The 23,000-nt window shown below is 37.4% G+C and overlaps 1 protein-coding gene across 3 annotated transcripts in view; it reads left to right on the top strand.

The window, feature by feature from the left end:
- CHST9 (carbohydrate sulfotransferase 9) overlaps positions 1–23,000 on the top strand; it is a 247,558-nt gene that overhangs the window by 108,880 nt on the left and 115,678 nt on the right. For all 3 annotated transcript variants that reach the window (XM_033087654.1, XM_033087656.1, XM_033087652.1), the window contains one exon: positions 4,762–4,800. In XM_033087654.1, coding sequence (XP_032943545.1) covers positions 4,762–4,800 — 39 coding nt within the window. The remainder of the gene's footprint in view (positions 1–4,761; positions 4,801–23,000) is intronic.

The following is a 23,000-nucleotide window of genomic DNA, read 5'->3' as shown; positions in this document are numbered from 1 at the left end:
ACAAATGCCCCTACTCATTATTGATGAGACACATTAGATTGCCATTTATGTGCCTATGGTTTTAAAAGATCAGAAATAATGACTGTGATGAAAGGACTGCTTCCTTACTGAAGTACTGAAATGTGCTATAAATTGATATATATTTAATGTTTCTCCATGGAACAATATCAACAACCTCAAGACTAAAATCGCTTTTTAAAATGTCAAGACTCAGTTTGTATAAATAAATAGCCATGAGATGTGGAATTTTAATGTTAGATTAAAAACGTTTTCTCAGACGAAAAGTTTTACCCTGCCAATTCCATTTTTATGAGATTACGGTCCATTTTTATTCCTCACAGGTTGAGTGCATCCAGGTTTAAACAGAAGTAAAGTGCAAACTATTCTTTAATGTTTTGTGTTTAAACTCGAATCTATGCTAAAATAAAGTACCACTCAGGCAGAAGCATGTTCATTATTCTGAAGGCCTCTCTGTTATTTTATCAACTGAGTTTCTAACATAATAGTTTTCTAGGCTGTCTGTTGTAATGTAAATGCCTGGTAAAAGCTCTGTTCTTGGTTGTACCTGCACTCAGTGGTAGCAGTACTAAAATTTGCTTCATGTTCTCTAGCATTTTAAGGAGGGTTGGAATATTACATAACTCATTGTGTGTCCACTCCATCCCAAGCACCTGTGTTCAAGACACCGTGAAGTATCAGGAGACAGAGGGGCATAGGATATACCTCTTGCCCTTAAGGAGGCCACAGTCTAGTTGGGAAAACAACCTGCATCTCATTGTGAACCCAAAACCTGCATCTCATTATGAACCTAACACTGGAGTTAGTGTCATGGCAAAGTTATAAATAAAGGGCTATAGGAGCACAGATTAATTCTGCAGGGAGTGGGGAGTTGAGGGAAGTGGCAAAATGCAAAAGCTTCACCAAAGGGCTGGCATCTGAGCTCAGCTCTAAAGGATTAGCAGGGTTCTGATACGGACAACATGGCAGGGCATTCCAGGAAGCAGGAACAGCAGGAACAGGGTGGCAGTTAAGATGGAAGATCGAACTCCTGGCATAATCGGCAAGTGTTCTGTATGGTACTTGAGGGGTGGTAGCAGTGGTACCGGTCATGGCCAAATTTCATATTAGGAAATGTGGATTTTAATTTTCAGTAGAGCTCAGACTGCAAAAACCCTCCATAAAACGAATGAAATCGATTAGGAGCCTGTAGAAAAATAACCCCAAGAAGAAATATCAAGTTCATGACCTAGGGCAATGGCAGTGAGAAAGAAGAGGATACATCTGAAAGGCCCTGTGGAGAGAGAACGTATGGTCTGAGGGTGAAATTACATGTGGAGGTCGCATGAGACGATGGAGCTGATGATTCTTAGGTTTCATGTTTGGATAACTGATCAGATAGGAAGACAACTCTAAAGATAAGCAGTTTTGCAGGGGAATATAATGATTTAAGTTAAGCGCATGTGTTGTAGCACAGTGGAAGATACAGGTAGAGATTTCCAGTAAGCTTAAACCTAGATAGGTTTTAGAGCTAGAGAAAGAAATCTCTGAATCATCTCTTTTCATGAAGGGGAACACAGAGAATAAGAGATAAGATCACCCAGGCAGAGCAAGATAAAGAGACCAAAAACAAAATCTAGAGAGTCATCCCCAGTTAAGCAGTGCAATCTCTGTGTCCCTTTATCACTTTAATTTTTTAATTTAATCTAGCTTTTATTTTTCTAATTTGAAGTTTATTGTCTATGTAACTAAGAACAGAAATCAAATTTGATTCCTGTAACAGAAATAATACCATAATAAAACTAATAAACAACACTTATACAGCCCTCTACAGCTTACAGAGCCCTTTCATATAACACAGGGACAGAGAATTATTTAAGGTCTCAGTGAAAAAAACATTATCAGCAATGCCTTCCTGCTTCCCTTCTGAAACATTGAATACCAATATTTTGTGTGACTTTCCTCCATTTCTTGCTGGCTCTTGGAATTATTTATGGAATTATTTTCATATGGAATTATTTAATCCTCACAACATTCCAGATAAGCAGGTCTGATCATCCATCACTTTACAGGTGAGAAAGTCAGGGAGGCCAGTTGATTTGACGCAACTAGCATCACTGTAGTTATATTATATGAAGTGATAAATTAACCCAAACTTTCATAACAAAATTATCCAATAAGTGTTAATTATCTATTACTGCATAACAATTACCAACACTTGGCAGCTGAAAACAGTAAACATTTGTCGTCTCGCAGTTTCTGTGGGGAACTCTGGAGTGGCTAACTGATTGGTCCTGAGTCAGGGTCTCCCATGCAGCTGCAGTCAAGAAGTCAGCCAGAGCTGCAGCCATCGGAAGGTTTGACTGAGGCTGGGGACGGGTTGCTCATATGTCTGGCAAGTGGATGTCCACTGGCAGGAGGCCTTCGTTCCTCATTGGTTGTCCACAGGAGGCCTCAATTTTTTACCACACAGTCCTCTCCATAGGGCTGCTTGAGTGTCCTCACAACATATAATCTGGCTTCCCTCAGAGGGAGTGATCCAAGAGAACAAGATGGAAGCCACAATATTTTTTAAGACCCAATCTCGGAAGTCACACTCCATCATTTCTGCAAAATCCTGTTGGATACATAAGTCAGTCTAATTCAGTGTGGGTGGGAACTACACAAGCACAGGAGTACCAGGAGGAGGGAAGAGGAGGATATTTGGGGTCACCTTGGAGACTGACAACCACACCATATTATTTATCTCCAATAAATTCATTGTCTACTTGACTGATTCTTATACATGAGTCAAATAGATGTTTTTCTTTAAACATTTTATAATTTGGGACTAAAATGCATGAAAATGAGGCCTCTAGTATACAAAAATATATAATCAGATAGTAAACAGTGGCTTGCCCGATTAAAAAAACTTAAAGGTGCCCCATTGCACTTGGTAATGAATGAAGCCTTTAAATGGACTGTTCATGCCATTTATCTGTTTGAATCATTGAAATAAATTGCATCCAACAAGTCCTCTGGAAATCACCCAAATGAATAGAATGTGCCATTAATCAAGATGCCAGTTAAATGAATTCTACGTTTTTGGCAGCTCACAAGGGAACGACTGTGTATTTTCCACCTTGTATTTTAGGATTTTAAAAAGCATGAAGGGCTAGTAGGAAACCTTAAAGTTTACATGCAGTTTCCGTGTGTTGCATAAACTCTCAGGAACTAGCTTCATCTGTGAAATGTTGATAGTTGACAAGACAGTGATGGCTGGAAGGGTGGCGCTCGCTTACCCATCACAACACCAAGGCTGTCACCTCAGCAGTGGTGTTTACACACACCATTGAACTGGTGCAAAGTTTCTTCTCTAAGCCTGTAAACATGCTTACTAGCAGAAACAGGCTAGCAGATGCCTTGATGTTGCTCTTGCTTATGCTGTTGTTTCATCTCACTCTTTTGCATGCTGTCAAATTTCATGAACAAGAAGCCATTTCGTCAGCGTCATCTTCCGTATCACCTGCTCTCTTGTGTTCTCTGCCCCCTCTCTGCTAAAACTGCTCTCTCGCAATCTACCAGTGAACTTGGTGTCATCAGACGCTGTTGGTATCCCCCACACATCCTGAAGTTTGATGCGTGGTACATGACTCTGTGGTCTGTTCATCTCCGTGGATCTTTGCTTCTGCTGCTTCTGTCTTCTCATGGTCTTACATCACAAACAAAAGTAGCATTTTTTGTTTTCTTGGACATTATCCTCAGCCCAGCCCTCTGTGCTGCCTGCGTTTACATTCCCATGCCCCACTAAGCTCCAGCCATCTTCTCAATTCTGATCTCTCACCCAAGCTCAATGTCCCTGTGGCACTTCAAACGCAGTAAGTCTAGAACTGAACTTGTCATGCTCATTCCTACCACATTTTACCTTTTCCCCCAATTGCTTTATCATGCCCAAAGTCACCTAGATAACCATTCATCTTGACCTTGCCTTGTCCCTTGCACTTCACATTTTGTAAATCCCCGGGCCCTGTAAATTCTGTCTTCCCTCTGTCTCTCGCATCCATCACTTCCCTTATTTTCACTCCCACTGCCATACTCAATGTATATCTCTTACCACTTGAGGAGAGCCGTCTTCCTATACAAAGCTACTAGTGTTTAAGTTCCTAAAGCAAGCTCTAAACGAGACTCTTCTTGCTCAAACAGTCTTGTCCTACATAGCACATACTATTTCCTTTGCCAAGAATCAATCTTTTCCTTATTTCAGATTCTCCCAGTCACATGTATCTCTCCAGATCCAAATCAAATAACACTTTACAACTTTATGGACACCCCTTCATTTCTTCAAATAATTGCTCCATCCTTTCATAGCATTAAACATTTGGTACCTTTAGGGGAACATCTCATTTCATATTGTATTGTCCGTCCTTTATCTTCCCAAGTAGGTTGTAAGAGGTCTTGGTGTTATTTTATTCAGATGTTTTTCCCACCGTTTCTTCTATGGCGATTTGCACCTTGTCTGTTTATTGTTGAGGATGTGAGTCTTACTAAGAAGATTTTTTAAAAACACAACAGCATATTGAATGCATGCTCGTTTATTTTTGACTCCCACCAATTGACTTGAGAGCAGTTTCCCTCCCTTTCAATTGTGCCCAGTCATCTCTGGAAGCATGCTCGACGTGGCTGACGTAGTGACTGGAATTTGCCATCGTAGGTGGGTCTTTCCTCTGACTTGTATCATATTCTTATGGCCCCACAATGCAACTGACCTGCCACTTCTCATTTCAGGGAGAGTGGAGAAGAAAAGAGGACAAAAAGCAATTGCAGGTAAGATTTTTGAGTATTTGGCTCCAGCTCTATTTCCTGCTTTTATTTCCACTTTTAAAAAAAAAAAATCTATTTGCAGTTTAGTATTCAAGGAAACACTTTATGGTCCTTGACTTGATTGTTATTACATGAGCTAAAATAAATTAATGCATTTAGCTTGTTCACTTTCATATCAATCATTTCCTTTTCATTTTGTCATTCTATTCAAAAGAAAATGAGATAAAATGTTATTTAATTTTTCACGATTACCTATTAAATGGTAAGTCTTGCAACTACCAATTTTAAAATATGGAGGTTGTAATAGTTGACAACCACTTTATTTTCTCAAATGTCTATGAATTTCAGTTATTTTGCTTAAAACCACATCTGTAGTTGATGTTTTTCAGGAGAGTGTTAACTACTCAACTGAGAAGAATCTTTACATTGTGGAGGAATTTTAAGAATGTTTCCATTTCTAAATTCTAATATGCATCCAGAAATGAATGATGCTTTCGCACAGTGCTATTGCACATAGTAGGGGTCAATATTTGTTAACTCGTTGAAAAAAATATTTTTACATAATTTCATTATTTGGCTTTTGGCTTAAAGTCATGAGATAAGATAGAGTTTCATTTACTAAGTAAATCTTTGCATAGGAGCAGTCTCCCAGTTCTCAATGCCCAGGAATTGCCAATAGTCAGAGAAATTTGACATATATACCTATGCCCGTGACACTTCCCAAGTCTCCACCAACCTATGATGTGTGAGAGCTGCCAACATAAAGACACATTGCTCCCAACCACTATCTTGTTTCAATTTCGTGTTTTGTCTGGTACAAGACATTATGTGTGTTTCCAAATAATCAGTGTCGTCAGTAGAAGACTCAAATCTATGATAATCTAAAAGTGTAGAAACAGCCTAAGCCCCTGTCTCTTTTTTCCTTCCCAACCTTAGCATTCATCACAAACAAGTGGGCATCTCACTACCTGCACAACTTCTCTCCTAAATGTTATTGTTTGCATTCTCCTTATGTATCTTTTAAAGCCTGATGATGAATCCAAAAAAAAAGTGGAGGCAAGAAAGTGTCTGGTCTCCTCATAGATGTGTTTACCTCCATTATTGCTCCTCCGGGGGAAATTTAGACTGTTTCTAAAATGCTATTGCTATGATCCTGTAGTACTGGCTTCTTTAATTGCAGAAGCTTGATAGTTCAGAAAAAAACTAAATTGGTCTGTGTTAAACCAGATGTCTCTTTAAGTTTCCTTCATGTCATGGATTCTAATATTCTGTGTGAGCAAAGTGACACAAAAAGACTAAAGACAGAGGCAGGACGAGAACTCAGATTTCTTCGCTGATTCTCCCCCGTGTCCCACCGTCCTAACCTGTCTTTCAAATGAAAGTGCTAGTCACTTTGCTACTGTGTTCAGTTTCTTGCTTAATAAAATGTTTTTCAACAATTGGGGGGAAAAATGTTAAGGCAACAGATTCTTTGGCAGGGAACACTAGTCATCAGGGTTATAAGGCAACTCCCTTTATTCTGGAGTTAATTTGCCCCAACTCATTCACAGCTTTTTAATATGTCTGATATTTATGAGCAAGTGAAAAAACTTTCTATGAACAAGTGAAGTCAAGGATAACTAATGGACAGAGCTCAAACTATTGGAAAAATTTTTAGGTTCCTCATCATTTCAAAGAACACAAATCCTACCCTAAGGAAGTCTATATTTATAAATCTATATTTGTAAATATTCTGAGTTTTCAAAATTGGGATATAACTTTTGCCAATAGAGTCATAAACATCACCACATTCAGTGTTCGATGCTAGTCTGAAAATATGCATCTTTAGATAAAATATATGCTAAGACACCAAGAAAATGATGGTCTTCCCTGCTCTGACTTCCCACCTGGACTTCTTTGTATTATTTTTTGTTCCTTCTGCTCAGATTCTATGTCCTTCCTGCTGGATTAGGTAAGGCAGCCCACACCTTCTTGTTTATAGTGGGTCCATCTCCCAGCTATGGGAGACCAGTATTAGGTCCTGGACCTTTTCAATCTACCCCCATACTGTTGTTCTAATCATGATTGGAAGCAAAGAATCACACACACACACACACACACACACACACACACACACACACACATATATATATATACACACATATATATGTACACATATATATATACACATACACATACATACATATATTTGTGTCTAACGTATATATATATATATATGTATATATATACATAAATATATATGTGTGTATATATATACATATAATTAATACAGGGACTCCCAGAACCCTGGTGTTTTGGTTGGCGAAAGTTGGTTAAATCGTTGTTTAAAGAATCTTGCACTAAGATGAAAGTTACAGAGGTAAGTTTTTCCTCGGGATAATAAATAACTTCCTGACAAGAAAACCTCTCCAGGACTCGAAAGAATGAGATTATATTAGTAAAATTGTACAGAAGTTGGACCATCACCTGTAAGGGATGTTGATAAGAGATTCATGAAGAGTTTGGTTGGATCATTCCTAAGATTCTTTCCAATTTTGTGTCTGTGATTCTACTTATCATTATTGCTTTATTGAAATGGCTCTACTACATGTATATGGATCAACACACACACACACACACACACACACACACACACACAAGCCTAAATGACTCATATTTCATTATATAACTGATTAACCTTAGATTAAGGTTCCAAACTTTAATCTAAGTTAGTTTCGACTGAGTTGCTCAATGGAGCAAATAGTTACTGGGGCTAAGACGGTGGAATAAAATTGTCATATAGTCTATTTAGCTTCCTTTGGGAAGAAAGTTGTTTGAACCAATTACACTCTGGTGTAGTTTCAAGTATGATGCATTTTGATAAGCCAGGAATAAGTCACAAGAGAATGTGCACCACCTAATATCCTTTTTTGAAAAGCTGTGGTAAGCATAGCTGTTTTTGAAAAACAATGCGAAGCATACGCCTCTTAACACTGAGCTTGGAAACCCATGCCAAATTCATAAAACGTGGCCAGCAAAATGAAAGCTAAATTTGACTATTTGAGTTGATAAAGAATATTTTAAAATATGATGATATAATGATAAATAGACAAAATATCAGGAGGCAAGTTCCTGATATTATCAATTAGGTATTTGCCCTTGATTTTTTGAATGACCCAATTTCTTCACCTAAAAAATAAGGGAAAAAATGACCAGCTATATTCCATAGATTTTACATTAAAATTCCATTGAGTTTGAAGTATTATCAGAAGAAAGATCCCTTTTTGGATCAAAGAATTCTTGATATTAAAAAGCAACACAACATAAAATACAAAGAATAATTCTCACAAAGAAAGGTGCTTCATAAATTATTGTTCAGAAAAGGTTATATTTGAAGGCTTACTAAGGTAGACTATAGAGACACTGTCTGTTAAATATATAGTGTTCCATTTTTTTCAAGGAGAACACTTTCAAATCCACTTAAATAAAGAATAGTCTTAGTGGACCAGAAAATGGAACCATCAGTAGAGATGACAATGAGTATTTTAAAATGAAGTTGCATACGTTTCATTTCTGACATTAGAGCATCCCTAAAGTTAAAGATGTTTTATTCATTTGCGCAATTTGCAAAAAGTTACCGGTAGTGAAGAACAACGTTATTTTTTAATTCAACTCAAAAGGTGAAATTTATTATCAGAAATTTAGCAAATGGTAGGACATCTGCTCCTCAAGCTCAGTTTCTTGCTGCTTACTTTTTGACTAGGCTTTTTGCTTTTTTTGAAATGTTCTAAAACAACAATAGCTCCTCCATTTTCAAACATTTAACACACATTAAACATGCATTTATTCAGGTTTAAAAAAAGTTAAATAGACAATAAGTAAATTCTTCCATCTGTGAGGGAATAGCATGTTCATTTTCTGATATGTTATTCATTTACTGAATGTGAATTTTCAAATAGACGCATATTTAGAATGATTTTTCTCTGTGCTATTACTATTTTTGTAGTGCTTTTTGCCATGGTTCCTATACACTATGAAAAACTCTCAAAAACAAATGTGAGAAGACCTCATTTGTAATTGATTTAATTATTGGTGACCAACATTAAACATATGAAATTAGCAGACAGAGTACTTTGTGATACATTTAAATCAACTACCATTCTTGAAAGGCCCATTAATTTTTGGACGTTAATATTTTGTAATATTCTACATGCTTTGTTCTCACTTTGAGAATCATGATTCCAATTAAAATGAAGTTTGAAAATGCATGTTATCCTAAGTTGTTCATGGTGTGCAAAAGTTCTTGTTCCTTAATAATACTATATTTCATATTTGAAAGTTGCTCAGAGAGTAGATCTTAATAGTTTTCATCACAAGAAAAAGAAAACTCTAACTGTGAGATGATGGATGTTAACCAAACTTACTGTGGTGATCATTTTGTGATACATACAAGTATTGAATCGTTACACTGTACACCTGAAACGAATACATGTTATGTGTCAGTATCTCTCAATTTTAAAAAAGCTCTTATCTTGACCCCCATCTTATTTGGCACCACAAAGGGGCACAGCAGTAATCTGAGGAGGCATTTATAAGTTGATACATTGAATTTTCTGAACGTTTTGGTGGTCCGGGTTTTGTGCTTGCTAGTGAAGATGCAGTGGTAACTAAGATATGGGTGACATTAATGTCCTCAATTCATTCACTTTCAGCTGGGGGAGAAAAGAAGCAGAGATGATTATAATACAGTGTGAAAAGTGGCTTTTAGAGAATTCTGCACAAGGTTTCATGAGCATTTCAAGGATGGCTTCATGGAAAGAGGGGAGACTTGAAGAAAGAAGGGGTGAAAGGTTTGGCTGTCCAGAGCGACAAAGACAAGAAAAAGCATGGCCTATTGAAGGAACGGTTAGTAGTTTAAGGACACTGGAGCACAGTCATAATTAGACAAGAGGCAGGAGATGTGACCAGAAAAGTAGGCCTGAGCCAACGAAGGCCATTATACCCTTCTGTGGATTTTGTACTTTATGCAAGAGGTGTTGGAAGCTAATGAAGTGCCAAAAAATGACGTGATCTATATGCATTTTATAAAAATCCTTCCAGAGGAAGTACGGATTAGAAGGGGAATTGACTGGAGACAAGGAGATTAAGTGACACATCACTTCAGGTATCTAAGAATGAAAGGATGAAGGTCTGAGGGGTCTTCACTGAGACAGTGCATTAGAGAGGAAGCTAAGGAACTAGAATGCAGATAGATTTACAAGACAGAATGGGCGTGTTTGACTGGATGTGGGAAATAAAGGAGGATGACTCCCAGATTTCAGTCCAAGACATGAGATAAATAGTGCATCCCGTTCAGGTAACACAGGAAGAGGGACAGGTTTGGTGGGGAAGATGATAAACTGAGTCATATCTATGTTGATCATAGTGCGGTCTATGAGACACGGAGGCAGCAATGTCAAGGAGGTCGAATAAGCAGTAGTCGTTACCATCCTGGAACTCCAGAGAGAGGTCGGGGATGCAGGCTTGCCTTTGACGTCATCAATGCCTGGGTAAGAGTTGGAGTCCTGGTTATGAATGAGCTTGCCCCATTGGAATCAGGGATATGAGAAGAGAAAAGGCAAGGATAAGTTCTTGGAAAATCCCTAACGTTAACAAACAACAGTACAAGGAAACAGAGACTGAGCACCTAGGAAAGAGCACAGTTGTCCTCTGAGAATCAGCAGCATTCTGTCTCTGAATCCAAGAGAGCAAGAAAGTGAGAAGAAGGAGGGACTGGTCGAGCATGTCACATGCCACAGAGCAGTCAAATAAAATAAGCACTGAAAAATGTCCGCCGGAGTCAGGAAAATCTGCTGGTCATCACAGAGAAATTCTTTTTTTAGGAGTTCTGGAAGTGAAAACCAGATACCAGTGGGTTGAATGAAGAAGAATAGAATAAATGCAGACTTGTTCGTTCAAAGTTTGTCTGTGAACAGGAGGAGAGACAGACAGACCGACGTAATCCTTAAGTCATTAAGTCAGCGAATTGCTGTGTGTTGAGGACCTACTATTTCAGGAGGCTCTGTGCTCCGTGCCTTCTACTTTCCTCTCAAAACCACCTGATAAGGTTTGTTGTTGGGGGTTGTTTATGTTGGTGTTTTTATTTTTTTTCAAAACATGGTAGAAGTTCATTTCTCCTACACACGTAAAAGTCCAAGTAGCTGGTCCACGGTTACTATAGCACTTTGCATTGTCGAGGACTGAAGTTCTTTCTGTTTTGTTTCTCAGCTCTGTGTGACTCATGGTTTAAGATGGCTCCAGGCAGTCACTTGGAGGAAGAGATGAAGAAAGACATGCACCTTTTCTTTCCCCAGAGGGTCTAGAAGGCTGCTAAATAACAATTATATTTACATTTTATTGACCAGAACATAGTCCTATAACTATACGTAAATACAAGGGAGTCTGGTAAATATATTCTTTATTCTTTGTGTCTTTTTGCCTGGCTAAATTATTTACTACTACGGAAGAAGTGGAGAGAGACTCTGTAACAAAAACATGCTAACAGGACTTTGAGCAAATTTCTTTGGATTAATCAAATAAAGTATGGGGAATGAAGACATCTAAGGTAATCTGAAAACACGAGATGAAAGGCAGGAACAGGTAAAAGAACTCCAGAAAAGAATGGTTTGTTATAGTGCAGAATGCAATCAAGTAACAACAGACTTTGAGCAGAGGAGAGATAGGGTTTGAGATTGGAAATAACTTTTCATTTTTGAAGAAAATAGGTAGAGATCAGGTTCTCAAAAGAGTTCAAGTTCAGTCTTTTTCTGTTAAAGTGGCTCACTACTTTGACGGTAAGATTTATTTATAGTCAACATTTTAAAAATTAGAAAATGGAGATGCAAAGAAGTTAAATAACTTGCCTTGGGTCCCATACACCAACTGCTGGAGCCAGAAATGGAATCTAGGTAGTGGCTTGTTGGAGCCAGCTGGTAGTGCCTGTGGAGATAGCTGAAGAATATTGCTTGTGCACAACTCTTTCCAACTCTGCATTCAGTGAGGTCACGTAGGTAGCCTAAAATTGGCTGTGCTGGAGCATTTACACCATGGAAATTAGCAAACATTACAAACCATGGTTGATTGGCTGAATGGCTTTTTCCCAGGGAGCAATTATTAAATATTGACAAATCCACCACAGAATCTAGGTCTGTGTGGTAGCAAAGCCTAAGCATTTCCCACTGCCTTGCATATGTGACTTGGCCAAACTTGCTTTGTTAGTTAACAGATAGCGGAATTGAGACTTGAACCCAGATCTGTGATCTACATCCAGCCCAATACAAGCCCAACAGCTTTGACAAAAAAATAAGTAAAATATTATTTTCTCATATTCTACGCCCAAATAGCCCAAGTTGGTATAAATGAAGTCTCATATTTATCCATCCTCTAGTTCTAAGCTACCAATTTTCTGTTTTGGCCTTCCAGGCAATCCATCTCTGGTGAGTTTGCTTTTTGAAAACAGCTTCCTGACGACCTGGCTCTCTGAACTGTGTTAATGAATTCTATTAACAAAAATAACCAGTTTTTTTCTGGGTTTATGGTTTCAGAACAGTATTTATTATTGAGTGAACTAAAGTATCTTAGATGCATTTTTCCATCCACGAAATGGAAGACTTACACACAGGCTATTCATTAAAAGAAGTCCTAAAGAGTTCATTTTTAAACAAACTTCATTTTCCAGCCAGTCGAATTTATCCTAGAGAATGAATAGCAACACAGCTGTGCCAAATTATTTTGAAAATACCTTAAATTTCATTGTATAACACTGCATTTAAAACTGTGTTTATGCAAACTAAACAAATCTGAAATGAGAAGTAGCTAATGTAGGACAAATTGCATATCACACCACATAGTTAAAGTGCAGATATGAAACAGCTCCCTGAAACTCCCTCCACATTTAATTTGGATTGCTATTATAGCGCACAGACAGGATTGATTTGCACACAGTTGAGACTTGAAACGTGGTATCTGTAGGTGGCCTGGGAGAAATGTTATCTTGAGCTGCATCACAGTAGATTTCACCTTACGGCAGTGTGCCTTGTTGTGTAACTAAGAAAGAGAAACTTCTATTTGGGTCAATTCTTATACAACATCAATGTGTCTCTTTCACCCAGGAGAGAAAATGAAGAAGAGTTTCATAATTTTGTTAACCAAAAATTACTTCAGGCTTTCATCTTAAATATTCTGAAAAAAAGAAAAAACAGTCGCAAGAAATTCCCAATTAAAATGGAAAGTAACTCAAATAAAAATAGACTTTCAAGAGCTATGTGATAGATCTTTATTCAGGCGGCACAGGCCAAAGCAGTTCTCAACAAAATTCAGCTCATGCTAGTTTGAATTCGTTGTGGAAGTTGCAACAAAAGGCATTCTATGTGTGTGTATCAGTCAATATAATAGTCACTATACTTTTGTTTGACGTGTTTTGGGAATGGAGCGTTCTAGGTAAATGCATATTTTGATTAGTTAAAAATGGCTCTTATACTAACAAAAGATTAAAAATGCCCACAGAAATAGAATATAGGTGATCCTCAGGCTTGCTTGTGAAAGGAGTCTTAAGTCATACCTGATTTTCCACAGAAAAAACAATGAACTTGTATTTCTAAACAAGGAACAGATGCCCAACTTTTTTTTTTCTTTATAGAAATGACCACAAACATTTTAATCAACTGTAAATGATATACTTGTACACCGCGTAACTGAAAACCTTCTAAAGTGAATATAGGTCATTTGAGCTGAGCAATAGAGTAATCAATCATATAAATTGTCCTATTATTTTACTGAAAATTCCCAGATAAGAGGATTTCCAGGACAGGAGAGAAGCCATGAGACTATAAGAAAACAAGAAACATCTGGAGACTGTTCACCCCAAAAGTGAGGTTATGATTTGAGTGGCAGTTGGAGGAACTCTGAAAGGGGTGGAACTTTAGTTGGATAAGTTAAGAAAGCCAGGAGGGGAGGTACAGAACCAGGGGACTATTTCAGAAACTACTGAATAATCTGATCAACTAATTCATGTGGAAGGGCTAATGAATGGCCATGAATTACCACAGTGTTGATTCCAGATAGCATACAAGGTATGACAATTAAGTTTGTAAACTTGTTGCAATGATGTTGCTAAACTTTTTTTTAATATCAGAGTGATTGTTCATTATGAATTTGTACCAACTGGACAAACAGTTAATCAAGTTGACTATTTGGAAGTGCTGGAAAGGCTGCATGAAAAAGTCAGACGACATGAACTTTTCGCCAGCAATTCATGGCTCTGGCATCACGACAAGGCACCAGCTCACACGGCACTTTCTGGGAGGAAGATTTTAGCCAGTAAACAAATAACTGTATTGGAACACCCTCCCTACTCACTTCTTCTGGCCCCCAATCACTTCTTTCTTTACCCAAAGATAAAGGAAATATAGAAAGGATGACATTCAGGACATCAAGGGTAATACAATGAGAGCTCTACTGGCCATTCTAGAAAAAGAGTTCCAAAATCGCTTTGAAGGGTGGACTAGGTGCTGGCGTCAGTGCATAGCTTCCCAAGGGGAGTACTTCGAAGGTGACCGTAGTGATATTCAGCAATGAGGTATGTAGCACTTTTTCTAGGATGAGTTCCCAAACTTAATTGTCCGACCTTGCATTTAAATTTTGTTAAATGGATCATCAGTGTTTGGGCTGCTATTTGAACCATTTAAAGGAGGAGATAACCCTGACCTTGGCCCATGCCTTTGTTTGAACATCTTTGCCTTGTTTGAGGCCTCACAGAATGTCTCTTGAATGCTGCCTAGCCTTGCTTACCTGCATTTGCTTATAAGTCTTCACTAGGCCCTAGTTATTAGCATGACTGTAAATCTCTAATAGAAACAACCTGTACTTCTCTGTCAAATGTTGTCCTTTCCCCCTTGAAAATATCCCTGAAATGCAATTCTACCTAGGCCTTCTCTGAAAACATACAGCTATCTATTTCATTGATGTCCAAAGAGACAAACAAAATACTACGTTCAAACCTGACTTTATTTAATGCATCATTCTCTTTTTTCTTTGGCCATTTTTCCATCTAGTCTGCTGAATTCCCTTGCCATTTTAAAATTTCATCCCAGGACATATAGGCAGGCATATGTGAACTATATTACATTTAATATTTTTAATTGACCCTCATCATACCTAGAAAGGGACTAAATCTTACTGGAGTAATATAATTATTTTCCTTATAAATTTTTTTTAATTTTTTTTTGCACAAATAACATAGCTCACTGGCATTGAGTACATTCATATTTTTGTACTACCATCACCACCATCCATCCACAGACCTCTTTTTATCTTGCAAAACTGAAATTCTGTACCTGTTAAACCACAACTCCCATTCTCCCTTACCCCCAACCTCTGGCAACCGTCCTTATACTTCCTGTCTCTATGAATTTGACTACTTTAGGTACCTCTTGTAAGTGGAATCATATAGTATTATCTTTTTGTGACTGGCTTATTTCACTTAGCATAATGTCCTCAAGGTCCATCAATGTTGTGGCATGTCAGAATTCCCTTTCTTTTTAAAGCTGAACAATATTTAAACCATATTTTGTTTCTCCCTTCATGCCTCAATGGACACTTGGAGTACTTCCACCTTTTGGCTGTTATGAATAATGTTGCTATGAAAATGGGTATACAAATATCTCTTTAAGACACTGCTTTTAATTTTTTTGAGTATGTACCGAGAAGTGAAATTGCTGAATGATATTTTATCTTACAAGGTTTTAACTTAGAAAGAATGATTACATTTGCAAGATTCTCCAGATTTCATAAATATTTTTCCTCTGTCTTGCTTTTTTCTAAATCAGACATATCCAATAGAAATATAATGCAAGCCATATATGTAAATTTAAATTTTTGAGTAGCCACATTGTAAAAACTAAAAAGAAATAGATGTGATTAATTTAATTATGTTATCTAACCCAGTATATTAAAAATACGTATTATCATTTCAACATTTATCGGTATAAAAAATTATAACTGAGATGCTAGAAATGATGCATATACCAGACATGTATGTACATTACAATAAAAATTAATAGAGTACATGCTATAACAGTTAAAGAAAAATGCAGTCCTACCAAAACAATAAAGTTATGTTTAATGGAAAAATATTGTACACTGCTTCAGTTTCTGAATTAAAATTTAAGTTAATTAAAATTAAAAATGAGTTTCTAAGTTGCACTAGCTGCATACCAAGTCCTTAACAGCAACATGTGGCCAGAGGCGACCATAATAGACAGTGCAGAGGTGAAGATTTCCATATCGCCAGATGTTCTACTGGACGTGTTTCTCTAGTCTGTGATATTTCTGAGGCCATGGAACTGGGAATCACTTGTTTACCACCACAACCTAGTACCTGGTGTATGTAGTAAGTGTTCAACATGCATCTGTTGGATGATCAACTAAATTTGTTCAGCAACCATCTATTGAACGCTCACCATTTGCCAGACACTGTCATGACATTGAGTGAGCCTGTACCAGCAGCATGCCTCGTCCTGGAATGCCTTTTCAGAGACTGCGGTCCTTGTAAGTTCTATTTGCTTGGTTTCTGAGTTATATTTTGAATGAAATGAAAAAAAGGTAGTGAAAACAAAGACAGAAGTTGTTTGTGTGGTTCTGTTTTGTCCCTTGTACCTCCCAAGGGTCTGGAAGGAGCAGACCCTCAATAAATGTTGGTTCAACAAAGGCATAAGTGGCTTTGTTAAATCATCAGACACAAAAAATGGCTTTGGGGGTCTCCTAAGGAAAGAAGTCACTAAGAATAATAGGAGAGGACTGTAATGATAGGACACAAGAGAACCGGAGAAATGGGAACATACATACATAAACACCCGAGGCAGTGCATTCGAAGAAGCGCAGAGGATTATCTTGAACGAACTCAGGGCCATGAGCACTTCCTTATCCATAAACTAAAGTGCAAACTTTATTAATTCTGCATATAAATCTCAGCACCCTAGTTCAAGTTGGAATCGAAGTCATTCATTTATCCATTCATTTGTTTAAAACGTATTAATTGAGTATTTATTACTACTATGAGGCAAGATCAAAGCACCAGAGGTATATTTAAGATGGAGAGACATCTCAAACATATAAAAAAAAGAATAATTTCTTGGATTTGATTGTTTAGGGCAAGTGGAGAGTCGGATGGTATTTTCTGAGTTTTGTCTTCAGATGCCAATTGATGAATCTTGATTACCTTGGGTTGAGTCTATTTGCCTGAACAGATAATGAATATAACCTTCTCAGTGTCACTGCAACATTAAAAACAAAGAACAAAAATCACTGTGTGTCTTTGATAATTCTGTTTTTATTGCACTTGTTGATTTTCAGTATTCTGCCGTTATTTTTAAAACTGTGTGTGTAGATACAAGGACAGAATATTATGTGCATAAAGAATGACTCTCCCACATACCCATGTGCTATTGGAAATGGGAGTCTACATTTAGAAGAAATGTGGAAGATTGGACTGAAAAGAGATGGCAGGATGTCATTAACATTTATCTCACACTTTAAACATAACTGTTTCATGTCTTTTAATTGCAATCAACCACATTTATGAGTAACTCATTTGCCATTAATATAGAGGCCTCTAAGTTTTAGAAAATAATAGGATATGAAGGACAATTTCTCTATGTCAAGAAGTGTTCAATTTTTTTTTTTTAATTGCAAAGTGAATGTAAAAAGTGTTTGCATGTCTTGCCAGTGTTTGCTGTTAGCCAAGACTTCTCAGCATCAGCGGGTGAACAGTAGTGGTCATTGTGTGCTAGGAGGACAGCTGTGCGTTGACTTCCTGGGAATTATAAGGGCATTTATGAAAAATTCACCCTGTAGCATTCAAAGTATCCTTAATCAACATGTTTGTAGAATCACTGCTACAAAGTAAAAACGCAAAAAAATTCTCATATTCAAAATATGTAACTTACACTAATTCATATGTAACGATGGTTGTTATTTTTTAATATTAATAAAATGACAACATTAAAATTGTTTCAGTGGGTTAGCTAAAAAAATTTTTGGTCTGAAATACCCTACACATAAAGGGTGATGACTATATGTTTTATTATGATATTTTTAATTGCTGAATATATTAGAAAGTTAGCATCTTCTTTATTTAACTTGATGCAAATGCACAGAATACTTTTTAAGAGGTAGAATGTAAATTCATTCCTAGAATTTAATTTACCCTTCTGGGGTTTACTGAGAAAACAAGAAAAAAAATCAGTTTTTTTCTCCACACGAAGAAGAAAATAAAGAGAGATAATCAATTAAATATTTTTTAACGTCCTAGCAAAAGTCTTTAAATAACAACTTCCTAACCCATCTAGATTAGCTCCTGGTTCACATTCAAGTACTTATAATATCCTATTCTTAGTATTCTAAGTATAGTTGCAGTGTTTGAATTTCACTGAACTTTTCAGGCAGCATTTAAAGTTGGCAGTAGTCAATGTCTTTGAGAGATTGTAAAAAATCAAGCAAACAAACTAAATGGCCTGAACAATGGATTTCATCATTACTTGGTTTAAATATTTTATAATAATCGGTGGCAGAAATAGATAAAGCCAACAGAGGCCTCGGATTAGCTTGTCTTTTTTATCTTTTCTCTCCAAAGACCATCAGTACAATGTAACTTAGGCACCATACTCTTTCTACTAGTAAATTATCAAAATTAACATTGTCACTCATGAGATAATGTCAATGGAAGATCTCTGTTCTGGGTGAAAAATAAGATTTGCATACAAGATGGCAGATGTGATTGAACTTTCCAGTTCATTTTTGCTGATACAAATGTAAACACCAAGGCTAAGATAAAACTAATTTAGACTTTTTTGTAACCATTTGACTTCAGAACTTGTGTTAAGTATTAATAGGATAATACAGTATAGTTCAGTATTCTAAATGGTGCTCTACTCAGTATTCTTTGATAAAGGGCTGAGCTAAAGGACAGAGAATCAATGTGTCCCTGAAGCACGTAGGTCTTCCCCAGAGCACTGAGGTGGATGACTTAAAGACGAAACTCAGTTCAGAGTTCCTTCCAACAAAAGGAACGCAGCTGTTTATCAATTCCCCATCCCCCTCCCACAGCCCCTGGTAATTTCTAGAGATCTTCTGTGCAACATTGTACCTAATGTTCACAATCATACCTCTTGTACACTTAAAATTTTGTTAAGAAGATAGATCTCATATGAAGATTTCTTATCACAATATAACAAAATTTAAAATAAATAAAAGAAAATAGTCAAGTTGTATCTAGCAGGAAGGATTGACTAGCTGCAGGGGGAATTACACTAATCAGGTGACCAAAATGCCAAAACTGAGCATGCGATGATGCAGTCCTTTGCTCAGGCAATTAGAGGTTTAGAATATAATGGTCCCACCCAGCAGCTGGAGAATTTTGAGACCACTGTGCTACATCTGAAGTAGGGAGAAATGTGATCTTAAGAAATGAAACTTTTTTCCATTTTTCTGTATGTTTGAAAATTTTTATAATAAAATGTTAGAGAAAAAGAAAAATCCATGGCAGCTGTGCCTTTGTTTTTCCTTCTATGCGTACCCTGTAAAGTAACTCTGGGACACATTTTATTTCCAGAAACTGTTGTTGGACCGAGTAATCACTGTGTCTTCCAGACAATTGAGGAAAGCAAAGGAGAGACAAAGGTTTTGTTTGTTTGTTTGTTTTACTTTCTATTCCTCTTCTTTCTCCCCTGAAATTGGAAAGAAAGGAGAGGTAGAGTTTTGATCATCCTCAGCTTTGGGAACTTGCCTACAAAGGAGGATTCCTGCTTCTTCTGTTTCTCTTCAGACTAGCCAATGCTACTTACTCTCTTTACACCAATTTGAATCATCCAGTGTTTATACTTAATCCACATTCAAAATTATACCATATACACTGTTACACTGCCATGAACTATATGCACTTTTGAATTCTGCACGTGAATTTAGATACATGATATATGATATGCAGCAATTTTATTTTAAACATTTAACTTGTTTTCCCAATTTTAAATAGCCTGCTTCAGTAAGCACATATTTTTTCTATTTTCAGTTGTTCGTTATCTTGTCAAAAGAGATAAAATTAAATACTGGGGAGTTATACATGGAGTGCCCCTTTAGCTAGAGAACTAAGGGAAGACCTCTCTGAGAAGGTAGTATTTGAACTGAGTCATGAATGATGCAAAGGAATCAGCCACGAGAAAAATCTGAGAGAAGAGGGAATGGCAAGTGCAAAGGCCCTGAGGCAGGACAAGATTAGTGGATTGAAGAAACCAGAAAGAAAGTCCAACTGGCTTAAGCATGATGATTAAGAGTGAATACATAGACAGCATCCAGCTTATATGAGGCTGTGTACACTGTGATAGTTTATATTTTCTGATAATTACAATAGAAAATCATTGGAGAATTTTAAGCAAGAAAATGAAAATTTTTTAAGCAAGGAAATGAAAATTTTAACTCTAGTGGGGAGGGATTCTAGAAAAATAGTAGAGACAGGGAGACCATTTAGAGAGCTGTTCAGGTAAACCAGGAGAAAAATGAAGTGACTTGGACCAGGGTGATTTCGGTAGAAATAATGAGACCCTATCAGATTTAGGATGTATTTTTGAGGTAGAAATGACAGCAAATGCTGATAGATTGAATGTGAGTGAATAAGAACAGAGTGATAAAGGACGACTAGGTTTTTGGCTTGAGCAGATCGGTGAATAATACTATTAGCTGTCATGTAGCCTAACATAAGAGCACCAATTTTGGGGGCTGAGGATAAAAGTAGATTTCTATTTTGGATACGTTAAATTTGAAATGACTATTACCTTCCCAGGTGAAGATGCTTCTTGGATCTCTATTGCAATGATCTAGGTGAGAAATAATAACGGCCTGAACCAGGAATGTGGGGATGAGGGAAAGGGGTAGATTTGAGAAAAGTTTGAAGAAAGAGTAAAGAGGACGCGGTTATGGATGACAAGTGAGCTGTGAGGGGGTGCGAGAGGCATTCCGAGGCCCCTGATTTGAATGACTGAGTGGTGCCAGTCCTTGACAGGGTGCGCTGGAGGAGAAGCACAATTGGAAGAGAAGAGAAGGACTTCGTATTTAAATAGGCACAGTCTTCGGGCTCAGGGAACACCTAAGGCCCTGTGCACTGAGCATGTTCTCAGTTTGAGTCTGGAACTCAAAGGAGAGACAGAGTTTAGCGAGATTTGGGAGTTACCTGTGTAAACATAGCTATCATCGAAGCCAACCAAGTGGATGAGATTACTCAGAAAGAGCTTGTAGTGCGAACACATAAAGACTGTATTTCAGATGGGAAGGGAAAGCTTGACGGTGGTACATGCTGGTTAGCTAAGCAATCCGGAAATGCAGAGAAGGGGGTGAATAATGTGAATACCCTTCCAAATCAGGCATGTTATTCTATTGGCAGAGCTCCTACTCAGCCAGAACGTACAACAAGGCACTATGGGAAGTGAGTGCAAGTCTCATATCCAAAGAGAAAAACCTACAGCCATAGAACAGGATGATAGAGAATTCGGAAATGGAGGCTTTGATCTTGAACACTTGGGTAGTTGCATACCAAATACAGGGTGGTTACTGCAAAATGGGGCAGCCACTATGGAAAAACAGTATGGAGGTTCTAAAAATAGAACTACCATAAGGTCCAGCAATCCTACTTCTGGGTATTTATCCAAAAGAATTGAAATCAGGATCTCAAGGAGGTATTTGCTGTCCTGTGTTCATTGCATCACTATTCACAATTGCAAAGATGTGGAAACAACCTAAATGGCCACTGACAGATGAATGGATAAATAAAATATGGTATAATTGTAGAAGAGAATACTATTCAGCCTTAAAAAAAAAAAGGCAATTATACAACATAGATGAACCTTGAGGACACTGTACTAAGTGAATAAGCCAGGCACAGAAAGACAAATACTACATGATTCCACTTATACCAGGTATCCAATGTAGTCAAAGTCATAGACTCAGAGTGGAATGGTGGTTGCGAGGGCTGAGAGGAGAAAGAAATGGGAGTTACTAATCAATGGGCATAAAGTTTCAGGCAAGGAAGATGAATTAAGTCAAGCAAGATCAATGTCTGACAATTAAGTTTGCAAACTCATCCTAGGAAAAGTGCTACACACCTCATTGCTGAATATCACTATGATCAGCTTCGAAGTACTCCCCTTGGGAAGCTATGCACTGATGCCAGTGCCTAGTTCACCCTTCAAAGTAATTTTGGAACTCTTTTTCTGGAATGGCCATCAGAGTTTTCATCGTATTACCCTTGATGTCTTGAATGTCATCAAAATGTCTTCCTTTCAATATTTCCTTTATCTTTGGGTAAAGAAAGAAGTCATTGGGGGCTAGATCAGGTGAGTAGGGAGGGTGTTCCAATACAGTGATTTGTTTACTGGCTAAAAACTCCCTCACAGACAGTGCTGTTGAGCTGGTGCATGGTTGTGATGCAAGAGCCATGCATTGTTGGCGAAAAGTTCAGGTCGTCTAACTTTTTCACGCAGCCTTTCCAGCACTTCCAAATAGTAAACTTGGTTAACTGTTTGTCCAGTTGGTATAAATTCATAATAAATAATCCCTCTGATATCAAAAAACTTTAGCAACATCATTGCAACAAGTTAGCGAACTCAATTGTTAGATGCTCTAAAGATCTGTTGTACAACATTTGTACCCACAGTTAACAATAATGTATTGTACACTTAAAAATTTGTTAAGAGAGTAGATCATTATATTTCCAGATGATATTTGGGTTCGGCAATTGTCTTCCAGGCAGTTGAGGTCAGCAGAAGACAAACCGGAAGTGACAGATGCAGACCATTGTAACAGGCTGCAAGGAGGGTACTGGCTGTTAAAATAAACCTAGTTCTTCTGACTTCAGAATGGTGAAATTTCACTGCCCCACATCTGCCTCTTCAGAACAATAGAAGGTCCATGTCTGGGAGGAACTCTGGAGATCATCTGGTGCTAATTTTTCATTTTACAAATGAATTGGACAAAGCTGTGATAGTGTAACTTAAAAGTCGCATACATGCTTTTGGGTAAAGTCTATGATAATATTGGGTGCTTTCCTGTTGTACTCTGATGCTATTTATGGGACTCTTTTCAGAGGAAATGAAACCAATTTTACACCCCTCTGTATACCGTGTAGCTGAATCTACCCCTGC

The sequence above is a fragment of the Rhinolophus ferrumequinum genome, chromosome 19 (genome assembly GCF_004115265.2).
Source record: "Rhinolophus ferrumequinum isolate MPI-CBG mRhiFer1 chromosome 19, mRhiFer1_v1.p, whole genome shotgun sequence".
NCBI lineage: Eukaryota > Metazoa > Chordata > Mammalia > Chiroptera > Rhinolophidae > Rhinolophus > Rhinolophus ferrumequinum.
Note: the sequence above shows the minus strand (reverse complement) of the source record. Positions and strands in the feature narration are given on the sequence as shown.